Source organism: Xiphophorus hellerii, chromosome 14, assembly GCF_003331165.1.
Source record: "Xiphophorus hellerii strain 12219 chromosome 14, Xiphophorus_hellerii-4.1, whole genome shotgun sequence".
NCBI lineage: Eukaryota > Metazoa > Chordata > Actinopteri > Cyprinodontiformes > Poeciliidae > Xiphophorus > Xiphophorus hellerii.
The window spans coordinates 27,081,797-27,100,215 of record NC_045685.1 but is presented as its reverse complement, the minus strand read 5'-3'; the positions used below and the strand labels follow the sequence as shown (position 1 = coordinate 27,100,215).

Below are 18,419 nucleotides of genomic sequence, written 5' to 3'. Positions count from 1 at the left end.
ACAACAAAAACAGCAAAAACAACAAAAACAACAAAAACAGCAAAAACAGCAAAAACAACAAAAACAGCAAAAACAACAAAAACAACACAAACAGCAAAAACAACAAAAACAACAAAAACTGCAAAAAGAACAAGAACAACAAAAACAACACAAACAGCAAAAACAGCAAAAACAACAAAAACAGCAAAAACAACAAAAACAACAAAAACAACACAAACAGCAAAAACAACAAAAACAACAAAAACTGCAAAAAGAACAAGAACAACAAAAACAACACAAACAGCAAAAACAGCAAAAACAACAAAAACAGCAAAAACAGCAAAAACAACAAAAACAACAAAAACAGCAAAAACAACAAAAACAACAAAAACAACACAAACAGCAAAAACAACAAAAACAACAAAAACAACAAAAACTGCAAAAAGAACAAGAACAACAAAAACAACACAAACAGCAAAAACAACAAAAACAACAAAAACTGCAAAAAGAACAAGAACAACACAAACAACAAAAACAGCAAAAACAACAAAAACAACAAAAACAGCAAAAACAACAAAAACAACAAAAACAGCAAAAACAACAAAAACAACAAAAACAGCAAAAACAACAAAAACAACAAAAACAGCAAAAACAACAAAAACAACACAAACAGCAAAAACAACAAAAACAAAAAAAAACAACAAAAACTGCAAAAAGAACAAGAACAACAAAAACAACACAAACAGCAAAAACAACAAAAACAGCAAAATCAACAAAAACAACACAAAAAGCAAAAACAACAAAAACAACAAAAACTGCAAAAACAACAAAAACAGCAAAAACAACAAAAACAACATCCATCCATCCATCCATCCATCCATCTTCTTCCGCTTATCCGGAGTCGGGTTGCGGGGGTAGCAGCTTCAGAAGGGAGGCCCAGACTTCCCTCTCCCCGGCCACTTCTTCTAGCTCTTCCGGGGGAATCCTGAGGCGTTCCCAGGCCAGCCGAGAGACATAGTCCCTCCAGCGTGTCCTGGGTCTTCCCCGGGGCCTCCTCCCGGTGGGACGTGCCCGGAACACCTCACCAGGGAGGCGTCCAGGAGGCATCCTGACCAGATGCCCAAACTCCTCAACTGGCTCCTCTCGATGTGAAGGAGCAGCGGCTCTACTCTGAGTCGCTCCCGGATGACTGAGCTTCTCACCCTATCTCTAAGTGAGAGCCCAGCCACCCTACGGAGAAAACCCATTTCGGCCGCTTGTATCCGCGATCTCGTTCTTTCGGTCATGACCCAAAGCTCATGACCATAGATGAGGGTGGGAACGTAGATCGACCGGTAAATAGAGAGCTTCGCTTTTTGGCTCAGTTCTTTCTTCACCACGACGGACCGGTACAGCACCCGCTTGACGGCAGACGCTGCGCCAATCCGCCTGTCGACCTCCCGCTCCCTTCTTCCCCCATTCGTGAACAAGATCCCGAGATACTTGAACTCCTCCACTTGGGGCAGGACACCCCCCCTGACCCGGAGAAGGCACTCTACCCTTTTCTGGCTCAAGACCATGGCCTGGGATTTGGAGGCACTGATCCCCATCCCAGCCGCTTCACACTCGGCTGCGAACCGCTCCAGCGAGAGCTGCAGATCACGACCTGATGAAGCCAGAAGGACCACATCGTCTGCAAAAAGCAGAGATGAGATCCTAAGGCCACCAAATCGGATCCCCTCAACACCTTGGCTGCGCCTAGAAATTCTGTCCATGAAAGTGATGAACAGAATCGGTGACAAAGGGCAGCCCTGGCGGAGTCCAACTCTCACCGGAAACGAGCCCGACTTACTGCCAGCAATGCGGACCAGACTCTGACACCGGTCATACAGGGACCTGACAGCCCGTATCAAAGGGCCCGGTACCCCATACTCCCGGAGAACCCCCCACAGGGCTCCCCGAGGGACACGGTCGAAAGCCTTCTCCAAGTCCACAAAACACATGTAGACTGGTTGGGCGAACTCCCATGCACCCTCCAGAACCCTGCCGAGGGTGTAGAGCTGGTCCAGTGTTCCACGACCAGGACGAAAACCACACTGCTCTTCCTGAATCCGAGGTTCAACTATCCGACGGACCCTCCTCTCCAGGACCCCTGAATAGACCTTGCCAGGGAGGCTTAAGAGTGTGACCCCTCTATAATTGGAGCACACCCTCCGGTCCCCCTTTTTGAGCAGGGGGACCACCACCCCAGTCTGCCAATCCAGGGGAACTGCCCCCGATGTCCATGCGATATTGCAGAGTCGCGTCAACCAACACAACCCTACAACATCCAGAGCCTTAAGGAACTCCGGGCGGATCTCATCCACCCCCAGAGCCTTGCCACCGAGGAGCCTCTTAACCACCTCGGCGACCTCGTCCCCAGAGATTGGAGAGCCCAACCCAGAGTCCCCAGGCTCAGCTTCCTCAATGGAAGGCATGTTGGTGGGATTGAGGAGGTCTTCGAAGTACTCTGCCCACCGGCCCACAACGTCCCGAGTAGAGGTCAGCAGCACACCATCCCCACTATAAACAGTGTTGGTGCTGCACTGCTTCTCCCCCCTGAGACGCCGGATGGTGGACCAGAATTGCCTCGAAGCCCTACGGAAGTCTTTCTCCATGGCCTCTCCAAACTCCTCCCACGCCCGAGTTTTTGCCTCAGCAACCACCCGAACCGCATGCCGCTTCGCCCGCCGGTACCCATCAGCTGCTTCCGGAGTCCCACAGGCCAAAAAGGCCCGATAGGACTCCTTCTTCAGCCTGACGGCATCCCTCACCAAAGGTGTCCACCAACGGGTTTGAGGGTTGCCGCCGCGACAGGCACCGACAACCTTGCGGCCACAGCTCCGATCGGCCGCCTCGACAATGGAGGCACGGAACATGGTCCACTCAGACTCCATGTCCCCCACCTCCCCCGGGACGTGTTCGAAGTTTTGCCGGAGATGGGAGTTAAAGCTCCGTCTCACAGGAATTCTGCCAGACGTTCCCAGCAGACCCTCACAATACGTTTGGGCCTGCCAGGTCTGACCGGCTTTCTCCCCCACCACCGGAGCCAACTCACCACCAGGTAGTGGTCAGTGGACAGCTCCGCACCTCTCTTCACCCGAGTGTCCAAGACATACGGCCGCAGATCTGATGAAACAATCAATCAATCAATCAATCAAATTTTATTTGTATAGCACATTTCAGCAGCAAGGCATTTCAAAGTGCTTTACATCATAACAAACACAGAATCACAATGCAATATAGAATCAATCATTAAGTCAAGTTACATCAATAAATTTGTAATTGATTACATTTCAAATACAATTCTAAACAGGTGGGTTTTCAGTTGAGATTTAAAAGAAGTCAGTGTTTCAGCTGTTTTACAGTTTTCTGGAAGTTTGTTCCAAATTCGTGGTGCATAGATGCTGAAAGCTGCTTCTCCTCGTTTGGTTCTGGTTCTGGGGATGCAGAGCAGACCAGAACCGGAAGACCTGAGAGGTCTGGAAGGTTGATACAATAAAAGCAGATCTTTAATGTATTGTGGTGCTAAGCCGTTCAGTGATTTATAAACTAACAACAGTATTTTAAAGTCTATTCTTTGAGCTACAGGGAGCCAGTGGAGGGACTTTAGAACTGGTGTTATGTGCTCTATCTTCCTGGTTTTAGTGAGAACGCGAGCAGCAGCATTCTGGATCAGCTGCAGCTGTTTGATTAATTTGTTGGACAGACCTGTGAAGACGCTGTTGCAATAATCAATACGACTGAAGATGAACGCATGGACGAGTTTCTCTAGATCTGGCTGAGACATTAGTCCTTTAATCCTGGAAATGTTCTTCAGGTGATAGAAGGCCGACTTTGTAACTGTCTTTATGTGGCTCTGGAGGTTCAGGTCAGAGTCCATCACTACTCCCAGGTTTCGGGCCTGATCGCTAGTTTTCAGTTGTAATAACTGAAGCTGTGCATTGACTCTAGATCGTTCCTCTTTAGGTCCAAAAATAATAACTTCAGTTTTGTTTCTGTTCAGCTGGAGAAAGTTTTGGCACATCCACACATTTATCTGTTCTAAGCATCTGTTCAGTGATTGGATGGGCTCTGAGTCACCTGGTGACATCGTAATGTAAAGCTGTGTGTCATCTGCATAGTTATGGTAGCTAATATTATTTCCTGTTATAACCTGAGCTAGTGGGAGCATATAAATATTGAATAAAAGGGGTCCTAGGATTGAACCTTGGGGTACCCCACATGTGACCTTTGACCTCTTTGATGAAAAGTTTTCAATTGAAACAAAGAAATCCCTGTTCTTTATGTAAGATTCAAACCAGATTCAAACAATGACAAAGTCGATCATTGAACTGCGGCCTAGGGTGTCCTGATGCCAAGTGCACATATGGACACCCTTATGCTTGAACATGGTGTTCGTTATGGACAATCCATGACAAGCACAGAAGTCCAACAACAGAACACCGCTCGAGTTCAGATCGGGCGGGTCGTTCCTCCCAACGACGCCCCTCCAGGTCTCACTGTCATTGCCCACGTGAGCGTTGAAGTCCCCCAGCAGAACAAGGGAGTCCCCAGGAGGAGCACTCTCCAGTACCCCCTCTAAGGACTCCAAAAAGGGTGGGCAATCTGAACTGTCGTTCGGCCCGTAAGCACAAACGACAGTCAGAACCCGTCCCCCCACCCGTAGGCGGAGGGAGGCTACCCTCTCGTTCACCGGGGTAAACCCCAATGTACAGGCGCCGAGATGGGGAGCAACAAGTATGCCCACTCCTGCCCGACGCCTCTCACCTTGGGCAACTCCAGAGTGGAAGTATGTCCAGCCCTTCTCAAGGAGGCTGGTTCCAGAACCAGAGCCGTGCGTCGAGGTGAGACCGACTATTTCTAGCCAGAACCTCTCGACCTCACGCACTAGCTCCGGCTCCTTCCCCACCAGAGAGGTGACATTCCACGTCCCAAGAGCTTCTGCGACCGAGGATCGGACCGCCAGGGTTCCCTCCCTTGGCCATCACCCATCACACAGTGCACCCGACCCCTTTGGCCCCTCCCACGGGTGGTGGGCCCATGGGAGGGGGGGCCCATGTTTCCTCTTTGGGCTGAGCCCGTCCGGGCTCCATGGGTAAAAGCCCGGCCACCAGGCGCTCGCCATTGTGCCCCCCCTCCAGGCCTAGCTCCAGAGTGGGGCCCCGGTGACCCGCGTCCGGGCGAGGGAACACGAAGTCCAATGTTTTTAATCATCATTGGGGTCTTCGGGCTGCACTTTGTCTGGTCCCTCACCTAGGACCTGTCTGCCTTGGGTGACCCTACCAGGGGCATGAAGCCCCAGACAGCATAGCTCCTAGGATCATTGGGGCCCTTAAACCCTCCACCAAGATAAGGTGGCAGCCCAAGGAGAGGCAAAAACAACACAAACAACAAAAACAGCAAAAACAACAAAAACAACAAAAACAGCAAAAACAACAAAAACAACAAAAACAGCAAAAACAACAAAAACAGCAAAAACAACAAAGGCATGTTTGTATAGAGAAGCTAAAAAAGCCACAAAATATCATGTTGTGTCTCACATGGCCTTAAAATCCATCTGTAAATTATGGCTAAACTTTATGATTCATGATCCAATGGTCTTTATCTGAAGTGATTGAGCATCTTCTAGATTATTTCTAGGATTTGTAAAGCAAGACGAGCCTTGTGGCGCATAGAGTCAGCATTCAGCTTCTAGGAACCACAAATCTGGAACAAACGTCAGGAAAACTACAAACCAGCTGGAACACCGAGTTCCTTTAAATCTAGACTAAACACCCACCTGCTCAGAGCTGCTCCAGAAACACTATAAATAAAACATTAACAATGTTTGACTAAATGTGGCTGTTATTAGTTATTGGCTGTGTTTCTATAACTTTGTGTTTTTCTGATGGAAAGCATTTGAACTGCCTTGTTGCTGAAATGTGATACACAAATAAACTTTATTTTTTTGTCAAGCTCCATTTTTACTCAAAATAATTCAAACTGCTTTACAGAAAAATAAAGAAACAGAGATAAAAATATTGAAATTACAACAGTAAGTTGTGGAGACGACGGCTGAGACCATTTTAGCAGAGAAAATGAAAAGGTTGGACCTTTAAGGCCAGAACTATTCATACTTTCATATTTTTCCAGACAGCTTGTTGCTTCCCGTCCCGAGGAAAATGAATGGTTCCTAGATCAGCTTCCAAAGCTGCATTTTCTTTAAAATGTTTTAGGTAACAATCAGTAAATAGTCACATTTTTTGTGAATAACTTCACAGAAAATCCATAAGTAGATGAATTCTTGAATACTAAACTGCAAATATTGTCGACTTATGAAATGTTTTGACTGAAGGAACTGCTGTAATGTTTACAGGAAAAAGGAAGCATCATGTTATTGCTGCACTAAACAAAATAGATCATCATGAAAGAGCGTTATGTGGAAATTAATGGGCCTCCAGATGGAAAAATGGTGGCTTATGGACAGAAAGTTCAATGTTTTGGTGTGAAAATCACAAATGGCTGATCTCAGTCTGACAGGATGTTAGTGGAGCTGAAATGATGATGAGGAGGAAAACAAAACGTTCAACTGGTTAAATTACAGAAAACTCTGAATTTAAAGGAGACAGAAAAAAACTATTTGCTATTTATACCAGAAACCTGAAACAGAAAAAGTTTAGTCCAGTTTAATGACTAGAAAACACAGTTCAGTTTGTTTTTATGCAGTGTAAATAAATATGTAGTTATAAAGCACAATTTATCAAATTCACCAGTATCTACACTAAAAATATTAAATGTTAATTAATATATTGTTTTTAAACATTGTACTCGACTAACTGGAAATACTGGTAAAGTTTTAGCTGAAGATTCCAGAAATATACACACCGGTTTGTGTTTCTGTAATACGGATTCATGAGTTTAATTCAGCGACTCTAAAACTTTTCAATCAGCAACAACATTTTCATTTTAATATTCTAATTCTTATTTCTTTGCTTTTGATTTACTTGTCTATGACGGTGTCTCTTAAGATGGAAAAGTAGGAGATTTTTCACATCCTGCTTGGTCTTTTTCATGTTCAGCACCACAAGAATAAAGAAATAAAAGATAATAGGAGTAAAAAAGAACCACAGCTGAGAGAACCAGTGGCGCATAAATCAAACTTTATTTATTTTATTTTTATTTAGCTGCTTATCTGCTCACATAACTAGAACTACAGGAACACAGCAGAATAAAACCTGCTGGATGAAGAGCTTCAGGAAAATGATAAATTAAGTCTATTGCATGGTATTTTTTCAGTCAATGACTTTTTTCCCTTTTCTTGTTTTTAATATGTGATTTTAAAGGCCTGTTTGCTGCCATCAGTTCTGTTCATAATTTACTAAAAACTCTCAAATGAATAAATATATTTCATATTTAGTCCAACCGAGCTGAAGTTTCTGACCTCAGACGCTGGAAGAAGAAAAATCAAGCTTGATTCACCGGCTGCAGTAGCTCTACAGCGCCCTCTGCAGGTCACTTATGGACACAGCAGCTCTAAACCGCTCTGTTGAAATAAAATAAAGTCAAACAAAAATAAAAATAAACCCAAGTAGGAATTCACCGATTAGATTGATGATCCTATGAAGGTAATGTTTAGCTTCCCTGTTTTCACCTGAGATAAAAACACAGTCCGCAGTGCTGACGTCATCGCTCAGGTAAACAAGCCAGCCTCCACCTGTGGGTGCGGCTTCTGTCAAGCCCTGAAAACTGTTGGGCTGTTTCGGCAATAGCCAGTTTATTGGCGAAACACACAGACACTATGCTGCCTTCACTGAACCACGGAGAAACCAGTTCCTCCTTTAAAGTTCCTCCTTCAGGAGCCCAAAGGAGAGGAAATGTAGAGAAATCGATTATATTGAGGTTTTTACAACTTAGCGAACAAATAAAGATTATTTACAGTCTGGTGACTCATTAAATTGAAGTGCATAAGTTTATTAGGGAGTTAATTGTATTTTCTTCTATTTAAAGAGTTAAACTGTGAAAAATGATAAAAGTCTTTTATTCATTACTGACTTTATCTCTGTTATCTCAGTTATTGTGGAGGTGAAATACTTTTTTAAAAAGATTTTTCAGATTTCTTTAGTCGGTGTAACTTCAGAGTTTTGAGCGGACAGTGAACGCAGCAGAAGCTCCGCCCCCTCGGCAGGTGTACTCTACACCTTGTCCGGCTGGTTTCATCAGGCGGAGACAAATAGTTGCAGAAAGGTAAGTTTTACTGAAAACAACGATTGTTTTTAACCTTTAAAGCTTCATTGTCGTTAGATCTGAGCTGATGTTGCGTTCAGGAGCGAGAAGCCACCTGTCTGACGGGTGTGTGTGTGTATGTGTGTGTGTTTCCTCAGGATGGCTCGCCTCGCGCTTTTCCTCCTCCTGGTTTGGACAGGATCCCAGCTGGCTGGAGCTTTAGTCTGTGAGTCTCCAACTCTTTCTTATTCTACGTAAATATCACGAAGTTTGAGTCAGAAAATGAATGTTTAATCAGAGGAGAACGCCACTGCTGCCCCTAGTGGTCAGTGCGTGTAATTACACCGGAGACGCAGCTGCTGCACCGTCTGTAAAATAAAATAATCCTTTATTGTTGTAATGTTTCTTCATTACATTCAATCCACGTTTATAATCCAACAGGAAATATTTGTGAAAATAATTATTTTTGATAATCAAGTATCTAAAAGTTTTTATTCTTTTCTTTATTTTATAAATAATAATACAGTTTTTCCAAGAGATTTTTTTAAGATGTACATTTCTGTAAAAGTCAAATTTCTCTCGGTTAGTTATGAGTTTTATATCAAAAATATATATTTTCAAATAACCGCAGTATCATAAAATGTAATTTTCTGAAGTCATTTATATCCTGTTTACATTGAAACCTTTTTAAGGTCAGATTTGACATTATATTAAAAAGTTGTTATGAAAAGGTAATTTTTTTATTGTTTTACTGTGGAACATTGCAGATCTTTGCAGGGACAGATTAGTTCATGTTTATGAATAAACTGTTTATCAAAGTAAACAGTTTGAACAGCAGAGAGATTTTGAGCTTCAGGGCTTTTTTATATCAAAGAAAAAATAATAGCGCAGCCTCAGAGGAGAAGGTTGCTAAATTAATTTCACATATTTGCAAGAAAAAACTTTAAAATTTGCAGGAAAAATATAGATTTTTAATGATTAAAGCTTCAATCTGCTGATACTAAACCTACCATATTCTCTGACATTTACCTGGTAGATAAAACCATTTCCATTAGTCTGAGCCTGAACTGGAGCATTAAAGCTCCTTCTTCCTCTTCCTTTTTCTGCTTGTGGATGTTGGTGAACCTTCCTGTTAGACGGATCTTATCGTTTTTCCAGGAATGTCTCTCGCCTGCATGCTGGTTGTTCCTGTCCAGCGTTTCTTAGAAACCCATCGCCGCTCCGTGTCTCTGCAGGCCGATTCCTCCACAGATTAGCTTTCTGAGTCGCTCTCACTTCCAGCTGTAACAAGGGTTAAAGTTCAAGGATGTTTCAGGAGAAAAAACCCCAAAAGTCTGGTAATCTGCAGCTAAAACCTCATATGGTTGTTTACAAAACGGTTTGCATTGTGAACTGAAAAGTGTGGCGTACATTTTTCTTCACTCCCCTCTCAGTCAATATTCTGCAGCTCCTCCTCTTGGGCTTCACAGAGCAGCCCTCCCCTTCCACACTCAGCTCCTTCAGACTAGCCAGCAGCAATTAGCAAACACCTGGTGGAGGCGAGTATCTGCTGAGCTCATCATGGCAACACGGTTGTTAAAAGGTTAACAGAGGAGCCATTTTGTGATGAATTCCTGAAGGCGGAGTTAAAGAAAGAGCTGGAGTTTTTAAAGAGACAGTAGTCCAATTTCAACTAGTTAAATTACAAAGTCATATTTCATATATATATAGCATTTTTATAATAACTGATGTTAGCATAGCTACTGGAAAACACATAAAACTGTCCCTTTAAAAATGGACTCAAATGTTTTCCAATTCTGAATCATTTTTCTCTCAGTAGAATATTAAAAAGTTACTGAATAATTCATAACTATTTAGTGAGAAAATACAAGTTGCATTTGGTGCCGATTATTATAAACGATAATGTTGTTGTTTAGAGACCATTTACAGTAATATGATGTTAATGATATAATAATGTCATGTTTAACGTTCTCAAAGATCAGTAAACTTTAAAATCTAATGAACATTTAACACAGGAACTGAAATACATTTCAAATATCCAAAATAAAAAAATAAAACAACAGAAACAATAAATAAAATGAATTATGAAATCTCTAAAAACAAAACTGTGCTTAAAAAATTGTCTAGTTGAGACTAAAACACCAAATTTAAGACTTTTATCAACCAGAGAACAACGGTAAATCATGAAAATGGAAATTATTGAGTTTGTTTTAATCTTTTATGTGACTAATTGATGAATTGATTGGTCTGTTGTTTACCCAGCATGCATTGTTTCTGTCTTGTGTAGTTGAGATCCACATCCGGGTGGTGGAAGGTCAGGCCGTCACGCTGCCGTGCCGCGCTCCCAACATGGTGGACCCCATCAAATACCTGGAGTGGAGTCGACCCGACCAGAAGATGTCCTACATCATCCTGTACCGAGACCAGCACTTCTACCCAGACTTCCAGGACCGGGCCTTCCGGAAGCGAGCCGACCTGCTGGACAAGGAGATGAAGGAGGGCCAGGTGTCTCTGGTGCTGAGGAACACCTCGGCGGCCGACAACGGCGTGTACGAGTGCCGGGTGGTGCAGGCAGTGCAGGTGATGGGGAACCGCAAGAAGAGATCGGTTCTGATCGCTGAGCCCAACATGGTCATCAAGCTGAGAGTCAGTCCACAAAGTGAGTCTGGGCCGAACCCCTCAGATCTGATGCCTGTGGCTTTATTTTCACTGCTGACTCTGATCTGCAGATCAAATCCATGACGACGACGCCGCAGCTGACGCCGACGCCGCCTGGCTGAACCGCAGGAGGAACCAGGATGAAGACGTTGATGATGATGACGACGTCCAGCAGTATCTGGCCTTCCTGCTGCCGGTCGTCGCCGTGACGGTTCCTCTGCTGGCGCTGACCACATGCAAGTTGTTCAGATCTTTTCTGATGAGCTACAGACCCGTCTCCAAGTGATCCGAGGGACGAAGAACCAGGAGGAAATGCTACTGACAACTTCCTGTTGGCTGTGGAGAGGAACGCTCTGCGACGCAAAAACTCCAAATATTACCAAGTGTTTTTAGTCCAGTTTCTCTGTGTACACCTGAAATAAGACTAAACTAACTTAACAACTGTATTTGAAGTGGTGAGCATAAGACTGACAGGACATTATCATAAAACATGAAAGAGTCTTCGTGAGTGTTTATGACGTTTCTAATGCAAAGTTGGTACTTTTAATGGACTTTTAAAGCAATTTTGCATAAAATCTGTGATTATTTACTGAATGACACTTCATGACAACATTCATAAAGACTTCTTCATGTTCATAACAAGCATAATGTCAGCCAGTCTTATGCACAGCCTTCCTATAAAGTGCTACGCAACTTTTGAGGTAAATCCAGATCAGTCTTTCTCAAACTGTGGCTCCCGGACCACTGGTGGTCCGTGGGCGCCCCCTCAAGGTCCGTCAGGTTCAGCATGTAAACAACCAATTATTTTAAGTGCAATGCTACAGCTAGCTTACCAAAGGATTGTGTTTGAAAATAATAATGGATAAAAGGCTAAAGACCAGGCCACTAAAAATAAAGCTTGAAGATACCGGTGGAAAGCTCCTCAGGGTGAATTACAGAACTTTTGTACTTTTTTATGACACAGACATGCAGATCTCAGCCTGGGGCTGCGCTGCGTGCGACATGACGAGACGCTGCGCCCCACGCTGACTACCTGCATCGTAACAGCTAGAATAAAATTATTTATGTTGAACTTTCTACTGGCTGAAGAAAATATTTGTTTTGCCAAGGCAACTCAAATCTATTTTCTTTTATTATCCTTCTAAAGTACAAATAGCCAAGTTTTTAATGCGCACATGACACTTCTAGTAAATAACGTTTTTGATTTCCATGTATTTTTTATTATTGGAAATCTTAGAATCCACACATTAAGAATCTGAAAATAACTCAAAACGCCCCGAATCGACGTATTCATGGTTTCCTTGTGGCCAGTCACATTTACAAAGCAGCGCCACCTTCAGATGAGGAGGAACAAAGACAATGATTAAGAGACGAATCTTTTGATTTCAGGTTTATGCGTTAAGATGTCGTGTTGTTGAGGGTTAATTTGAGATGCGATGGTCTGTGAGTGTTTGTTAAATACGTCCAGTGATCCTCAGCCTGAAAACGTTTGAGAAACGCTGATGTAGAATCTTGTTTTAAGTCAATCATTTCTTAGTATTGATTTTAAAATCTATTGATTCCACTGGCAGATTATTTCCCTTATAAGTGAACTAGTGCTTATTTTATATTAAGGAATGACTGACCTAAAACAAGCTGCTGAAACGTTACTTGTAAGTTAGTTTTGTCTTATTTCAGCTCTGCTAGGATATTTGCACTACAAACCACTAAACACTTGTTAATATTTTGTGTTTTTTCACTTCAGTCTGGGTTTTGGTAAAGCTGCTCTGGAATTTCTCGTCTAGTTTACTTGATTTTTTTACTACATTTGGTTCAGAGAAACGTTTTATGTTGAAGGTTCTTTAATGATTCTACGTATTTCATGAAGATGCTTCTATTACTTTGGATCGGGGATGTGCGCAGGCGCCGCACCGCTATGCATTCTGGGAATATTGTGGCCTGACCAGCTGTGTTTTGATAAAACGGTTTTGCACTGAGATGAGGAGATGTTTAACCGTATGGAAATCAGAAACACTTTTACTGTCAGGTCTGATGATTGTTGGTGGTTGGAGTGAGAGACGCAGTGGCGGGAAAAAAAGAGAATATTAAGATTAAACTAGACAAATGATTTTATTGGTAGAGAAGTGATGAGCTGCGATTTGGCAGTAAGAGGCTTTTACAGAGTTTTCTTTAAGTGGACCAAATTTTATACTTGTAAAAACAGGAGAATGCAGACGGTGTTTTGAGAGCTGCTATTTCTGTTTCAAACCCTTAAAATACGCAAGTTTCATGCTGTTTGGTGTTTCTGTTTTTTAATATGTTCCCGTCTGTAAAAGAAGCCTCCAGCCTCCAGCAGACATCCTGTGCTGTTTACTGAGAGCTGTGTGTGTTTTGTCTCTGGTTGCAGAGCATGTGTCGATGTGAATGAGAGCTAAACAAACAGACTTCTTCAGATCCGGGATAATCTCCGTGTTCATTGGTTTGTCTGTTTTTGGGATTTAGTGAAACGTCTGATTAGGTGATCAAACCTCAGGGATAAAAACGTGATTTTCTCCTCATGATGTTGAAGCATCTTAATGATGGTAAACTGCTCAGCTGGAAACATGAACTTATTAAAGCTAAGCAAAGTTGAAAAATAGTTATTTTCTGTGTTTATTCATATTTCTGGTATCTAAAGTATTGTTTGGAGTATGTCTCTAAAACAATGAGACAGTGAAAGTGTTAGGATTGAGGACATCACTGATGTTTTTCTTCTGCTTGTCTTTTGTTGACTTTATTAATTTTTCACTCCCAGCTACAGAACCTTAAAGAGACTTTTACAGGAAAAATAATGATCTAATTTGTATGGAGTTAACTCCGTAGAGTCGTGAAAATTTAAATTTAAGGGGAATTAAACTTTTGCATTTCACTTCTTTTCAAAGCTTCCTCAAATTTTTTCATGTTTGTATTTAAACTCAGCTGGTTTTTCTCTAAATCAAACATTTGTTTTGTTATTAATCAGATCAGAAATATCAAAACCCAACCAGGGGAAGAATTGCTCGTTTCCACTTTAACTCTCTGAGTTTTTGCTCTCTGTAGTTCTGCTGTGGTTCTGGAGAACCGGATCACCCAACGGGTTTGGGTTTAGTTCAGAGGTTCTCCAACATCTTTATTAAAAAACAGTCGAATGTTCACCTTGTTGTTTAAATGTGTTGCTCCATTGCTGTTGGGTTTTAGGTTCTTGTTTTAGGGATTTGTAGTTTTTAAAGGTTTATTTCTTGAGTTCTTCTCCTTAATAGATTAATAAATTATTACCTTTTAATACAAAGAGCCTTCATTTCTTTAATATTCATTTATTTAACCTGTTTATTTAGACATATGTATTTTTTACGATCTTTTTGTTGGTTTTAAAATAAAAGTTTTTCTTGATTCATTCATTGTTTTGTGCAGAAATATGAACTTGATGGCGTCCATTTTATGTTTGGTCGACTGATTCTCGTTTGTTTAACTGTTTTTAATGGTCAATATCAAAGATAACTAAATGAAACATTTGCATCAATGTTTTCTTGTGAAGTTAAATATTCTCATTAATAATTAAATTATTAATAGTAAAATTAGTTTTCGTTGAATTGGGGCAACAATTCCAAAGAGCCAACTTTATTTTCTCTGGATGAATTAAAGGATGTGAGAAACAGAAACAACAAAGAAAATGAACATCTCAGGATCGCTGACATGTTTGACTCAGTCTGAGAATTTATTAATAAAACAAAGCAAAACATTCAGCAATAAATTCGGCTCTACCAATCAATCAATCAATCAATCAACCAACCTACTGAAGAAAAGACAAGAATTTAGCAAGTAGAAGATTAAATTACAAAATATAATGAAAGGACATGAAATATTGAAAAAACAAAAGAGAACGTTTCTTAGCTTGCTCAACTCTAAATCTGTTTACATTTAAAAACAAATCTTTATTTATCTTGGTTCTGGTTTACTTAGATCAAACTTTTCAGAATAAAGTTAATAGAAGTCGATACTGAAGGGAGATGACAGTTCAGATGTGATGCTCTGTGGTGACATCATTGTAATCATCATCCAATCCTTGATCAGAGAGGGCTGGTAGGTCACTTCCTGTCGGAGTGAGTTAAAAAAAAAACTATCAGAAAATGTCAATCAGTTGAATCATTGATTGATTAATTTTTAGCCCAGTGATTTTTTAGAGTGTTACCTGATTTCCTGCTTTGACATAAAGACACCATGAGGAGAGTGGAGATGCAGTACGGACAGAAGACCAGCAGGTGGCAGACCAGCCTGACCAGGAGGGAGGCAGGAGGTGGAGAAGTGGGCGGAGCTAACGTTGAAGGTTTTTCTACAGAGAAGATCTGATCAGTTCAATGTTGGAGAGAAAATGTTTTGATCTGAAACTGAAGCTGCTGACCTCTGACTTTTGACAGAGATCCTGCTGGATGGAGACTCTCCATGACGGCTGATGTTACATTTATAGAGGCCTTCATCAGAGCTGGAAACATGGAGGAGGGTCATGTGACCTGATGGTCCATCACCAATGACGGAGCCATCTTTATAGAAAGCAGCTGGGAGGTTGTGGGTTGGATTCTTTGCTCTGCATCTCAGAGTGACGTCATCTCCCTCCATCACAGGGAGGACAGGACTCTGCAGGATCACTGATCCACCTCAACACAGAGACAAACTACAGCATTTCATCCATTTCCACACAGCTTCAGCAACACTAACTCCACAGTCTGATCTTACCAGAGACAGCGGACCGGACCCTGGAGGCTGCAGGTGTGTGTGTGTGTGCAGGTGTGTGTGTGTGTGCTGGTGTGTGTACCTCTGTGGTTCCGTGCTGTTTGGTTTCCTCCGACAGCCACAGAGACAGAACCGTCGGGTCCGACTGCTTCACACTGGGCTCATCCAGAACCAGTAGGCCCAGGTTGTCTGGTTTCCCATCTGGCCTCGGTACCTGAACACACCACACACATTTCAGATCAGGGCAACCCAGTTGAGACGGTTCTGAAGTTTTGATTTGGACCCAGTTCTGATCCAGGGTTCGTTTTCCAGCAACCTTAGAACAAACAGAACCAACTGTAGTTCTGAGAGTTTATAGAGAACAGCTGGGGTTCTGTCCAGGACCGGTTCAGAACAGACTGGACCACGGTTCTAAAACATGTTCTATCAATAGAAGGCCTGGTTCTGACCCGGTTCCCAGTGTTTGGTACCTTTAGGAAGGCATCGATGTCTCCTACAGCTGGGATGAAGTCCGGGATAAAGACCTTGAGGCAGAGGTCCAGTTCCTGGTTCTGAGGAGAGTACCTGAGAGGAAATTGACCCGTGTATCAGATCCAGATGTTCTGACCCAGTGAAGCATGTAGAACCTGCAGGACTCTGGTTCTGGGCTGTTTCTGGACTCCCTGCAAGAACCTTCTCATCTCTACATCATTAACCTGTGAAGCTACAGGAGAACCAGATGGTTCTGATCCATTATATATAACAATAACACATCACATCTGGATCAGAACCAACTAAACTCTTTCAAGTGTAGAGAGCAGAAACCAGAACCTGGAGCTTCAACTGCAAATTCTACTGGGTCAGAAAAGCCAGGTTCCGTTACATACAGAACAGAGTGATAACCCACATCCTACTGGTGTCAACATGCTAGCATTAGCCCTCAAGCTAACTTTAGCCTTATAGCTAAAATTCTAATAATAATTGTATTTAGTAAACAGAACAGAGTAAATTACTATTAGTCAACATGCTAATAACTAACATATGCTAATGAAAGCTGTTTAGCTAACCTTCACATTTTAATTAATTTTTAGCTCATTCAAGTTCAAAAATACTTAAAGGGAAATTTAATGTTGTTATAATTCATATTAATTAAAATTCTTCAAAGAGTTATTATAGATAGTGGCAGCTGCTACAGCTGCTACACACTGGTTCTTGTGGGGTATCGCTAGCAACATGCTAGCGATACCCCACAAGGGTATGTGTGGGCTAGCATGTTGCTAGCGATAGGGTATCGCTAGCAACATGCTAGCGATACCCTACATGCTACTTATAGCATTTTAGCTAACCTTAGCATTTTAACCAATTTTTTATTGTATACCAACGTTTGTAAACTGAATGTTTGAGCAACAATGCTAAATTTAGCTAAAATATAGTCTATAGTATGTGGAGTGTAATTAGCATGTTGACTATTTTAGGTTATATAACAATGTTTTCGTACTGATTGGACTAAGTCCATATTATCAGAACCAACCTGTCCAGCTTTAAGTGAGTGGGACAGATGTTCAGAACCATCTACAGTGGAATTCAGGTCCTTGTATGAACCAAAGGTTCTGTTGGTTCTACATGGTTCTGATGGACTGAGGTGTGTGTGTCTTTGCTCACTGGCTGATGTACTGGAACAGCTCTCTGATCTCCGTGGTAACCGGCAGGTTGGAGTAGTCTGCAGGGTCGTACACTCCCTCCAGAGTTTCAGTGGGCTCATCGTCATCATCATCTTCATCAGACTCCTCCTCATCGGAGTCCTCCTCTTCTTCCTCCTCCTCATCGGAGTCCTCCTCTTCTTCCTCCTCCTCTTCCTCCTGGGTCAGACCGGGCCCTGGCTTCAGCCCCGCCAGCTCTGTGGCCCTCACAGGTCTGTGCTTCTCATCCAGCGGGATCCTGCTGCTGCTGGTGGACATGATGCCAAGAACCTTATTGCTGCTCCACTCTGTCTGACAGGAGGAAAACATGGAGGTCAGAGAGAAGCAGTCTGACCTCTGACCCCTGAGGATCAGCTGAAAGGCCATCAGGAAGTAGAAAACCCCAATCTAAGAGGGGCGGTGTTGGCGGGAATCCTTTTATTGATGTTTAGAAAACCTGCATTAATTTGTTAATTATTTCAAGAACCAAAAACTGAGGAGACATATTTTATATTTTATATATATAAAATATATACAGTTATATAAAATATATTGTTAAAGCTGAATATTTTTTATTTTTGCACAATTTTCTAGAGGGGAAATAATAAAATAAATCTTTTCTGAGCCTAAAACTCCGAGTTTTAGACTCCCGGCTTCCAGATTTAACAGCGGGCAGCTCAGCAGGCTGTGACCGGGTACCTGTCTCTGTCCTCGGGGAGTCGGGCTGTAGACACTCGGTACCTCCTCTCCGTCCTCCACGTCCAGACTCTCGTCGTAGGGTTGGTTCCTCAGCAGCTGGGGGTCCTTTCCCCGGTCGGTCCGCTCCATGGGTCACAGCTGCCTGAGGAGATTCGGGTGGTACCTGGGTTACAGCAGCTTCAGCTTCAAACCGTTACCTGATGTACCGAAAGCAAACCTAACAGAACTAGCGAAGCTTTAGCCCGAGCTAACCGCTACCAGCAGCTCGTAAATCGGCTTTTAAACAACTAAAAGCACAAAGTAACTCAGTAAAAGCGCAGCGAAAACTTCAAATTCGTCGTTTAGAGACTGAAAATAATCGCCTGACTGCAGTTTAAATCCGTTTATCCTCCACCAAACGCTTCTTGTTACAGCAGTTATAGACGCAACTGAGGAGTGTACTGTATCCTAGCAACGGAAGATGGTTGGCAGCCAGAT

The 18,419-nt window shown here is 42.4% G+C and overlaps 2 protein-coding genes across 5 annotated transcripts; one reads left to right on the top strand and one right to left on the bottom strand.

Annotated features, from left to right (window-relative positions):
- Window positions 1-7,246: 7,246 nt before the first annotated feature.
- On the top strand, window positions 7,247-13,862 carry LOC116732638 (uncharacterized). The gene is made up of 4 exons (XM_032582984.1): window positions 7,247-8,223; window positions 8,361-8,428; window positions 10,490-10,861; window positions 10,932-13,862. The coding sequence occupies exons 2-4, from the start codon at window positions 8,362-8,364 to the stop codon at window positions 11,144-11,146; spliced, it is 654 nt and encodes a 217-aa protein (XP_032438875.1). The 5' UTR covers window positions 7,247-8,223; window position 8,361; the 3' UTR covers window positions 11,147-13,862.
- Window positions 13,863-14,549: 687 nt separating this feature from the next.
- On the bottom strand, window positions 14,550-18,321 carry LOC116732598 (intraflagellar transport protein 46 homolog). 4 transcript variants are annotated; one of them, XM_032582886.1, is made up of 8 exons: window positions 17,943-18,320; window positions 17,415-17,555; window positions 17,227-17,384; window positions 16,056-16,149; window positions 15,589-15,799; window positions 15,264-15,509; window positions 15,047-15,187; window positions 14,550-14,949 (listed from the first exon to the last, which is right to left on the bottom strand). In XM_032582886.1, exons 1-8 carry the CDS (start codon window positions 18,069-18,071, stop codon window positions 14,873-14,875), a joined length of 1,197 nt encoding a protein of 398 aa, XP_032438777.1. In that variant the 5' UTR covers window positions 18,072-18,320; the 3' UTR covers window positions 14,550-14,872. The 4 variants fall into 4 exon arrangements, with proteins under 4 accessions (XP_032438777.1, XP_032438778.1, XP_032438776.1 ...); XM_032582887.1 differs by having other exon boundaries at window positions 15,257-15,509; window positions 17,227-17,555; window positions 17,943-18,321; XM_032582885.1 differs by having other exon boundaries at window positions 17,227-17,555.
- Window positions 18,322-18,419: the final 98 nt, after the last annotated feature.

Bases quoted from the DNA above. Each gene is read 5' to 3' on its own strand.
- LOC116732638 (XM_032582984.1), top strand. From the start codon at position 8,362: ATGGCTCGCCTCGCGCTTTTCCTCCTCCTGGTTTGGACAGGATCCCAG. The intron at 8,429-10,489 runs GTGAGTCTCCAA...TGTCTTGTGTAG, and splicing joins GCTGGCTGGAGCTTTAGTCT to TTGAGATCCACATCCGGGTG. The intron at 10,862-10,931 runs GTGAGTCTGGGC...TCTGATCTGCAG, and splicing joins GCTGAGAGTCAGTCCACAAA to ATCAAATCCATGACGACGAC.
- LOC116732598 (XM_032582885.1), bottom strand. From the start codon at position 18,071: ATGGAGCGGACCGACCGGGGAAAGGACCCCCAGCTGCTGAGGAACCAA. The intron at 16,150-17,226 runs GTGAGCAAAGAC...ATTTCCTCTCAG, and splicing joins CTGTTCCAGTACATCAGCCA to GTACTCTCCTCAGAACCAGG. The intron at 15,510-15,588 runs GTAAGATCAGAC...CTCTGTGTTGAG, and splicing joins GGTCCGGTCCGCTGTCTCTG to GTGGATCAGTGATCCTGCAG.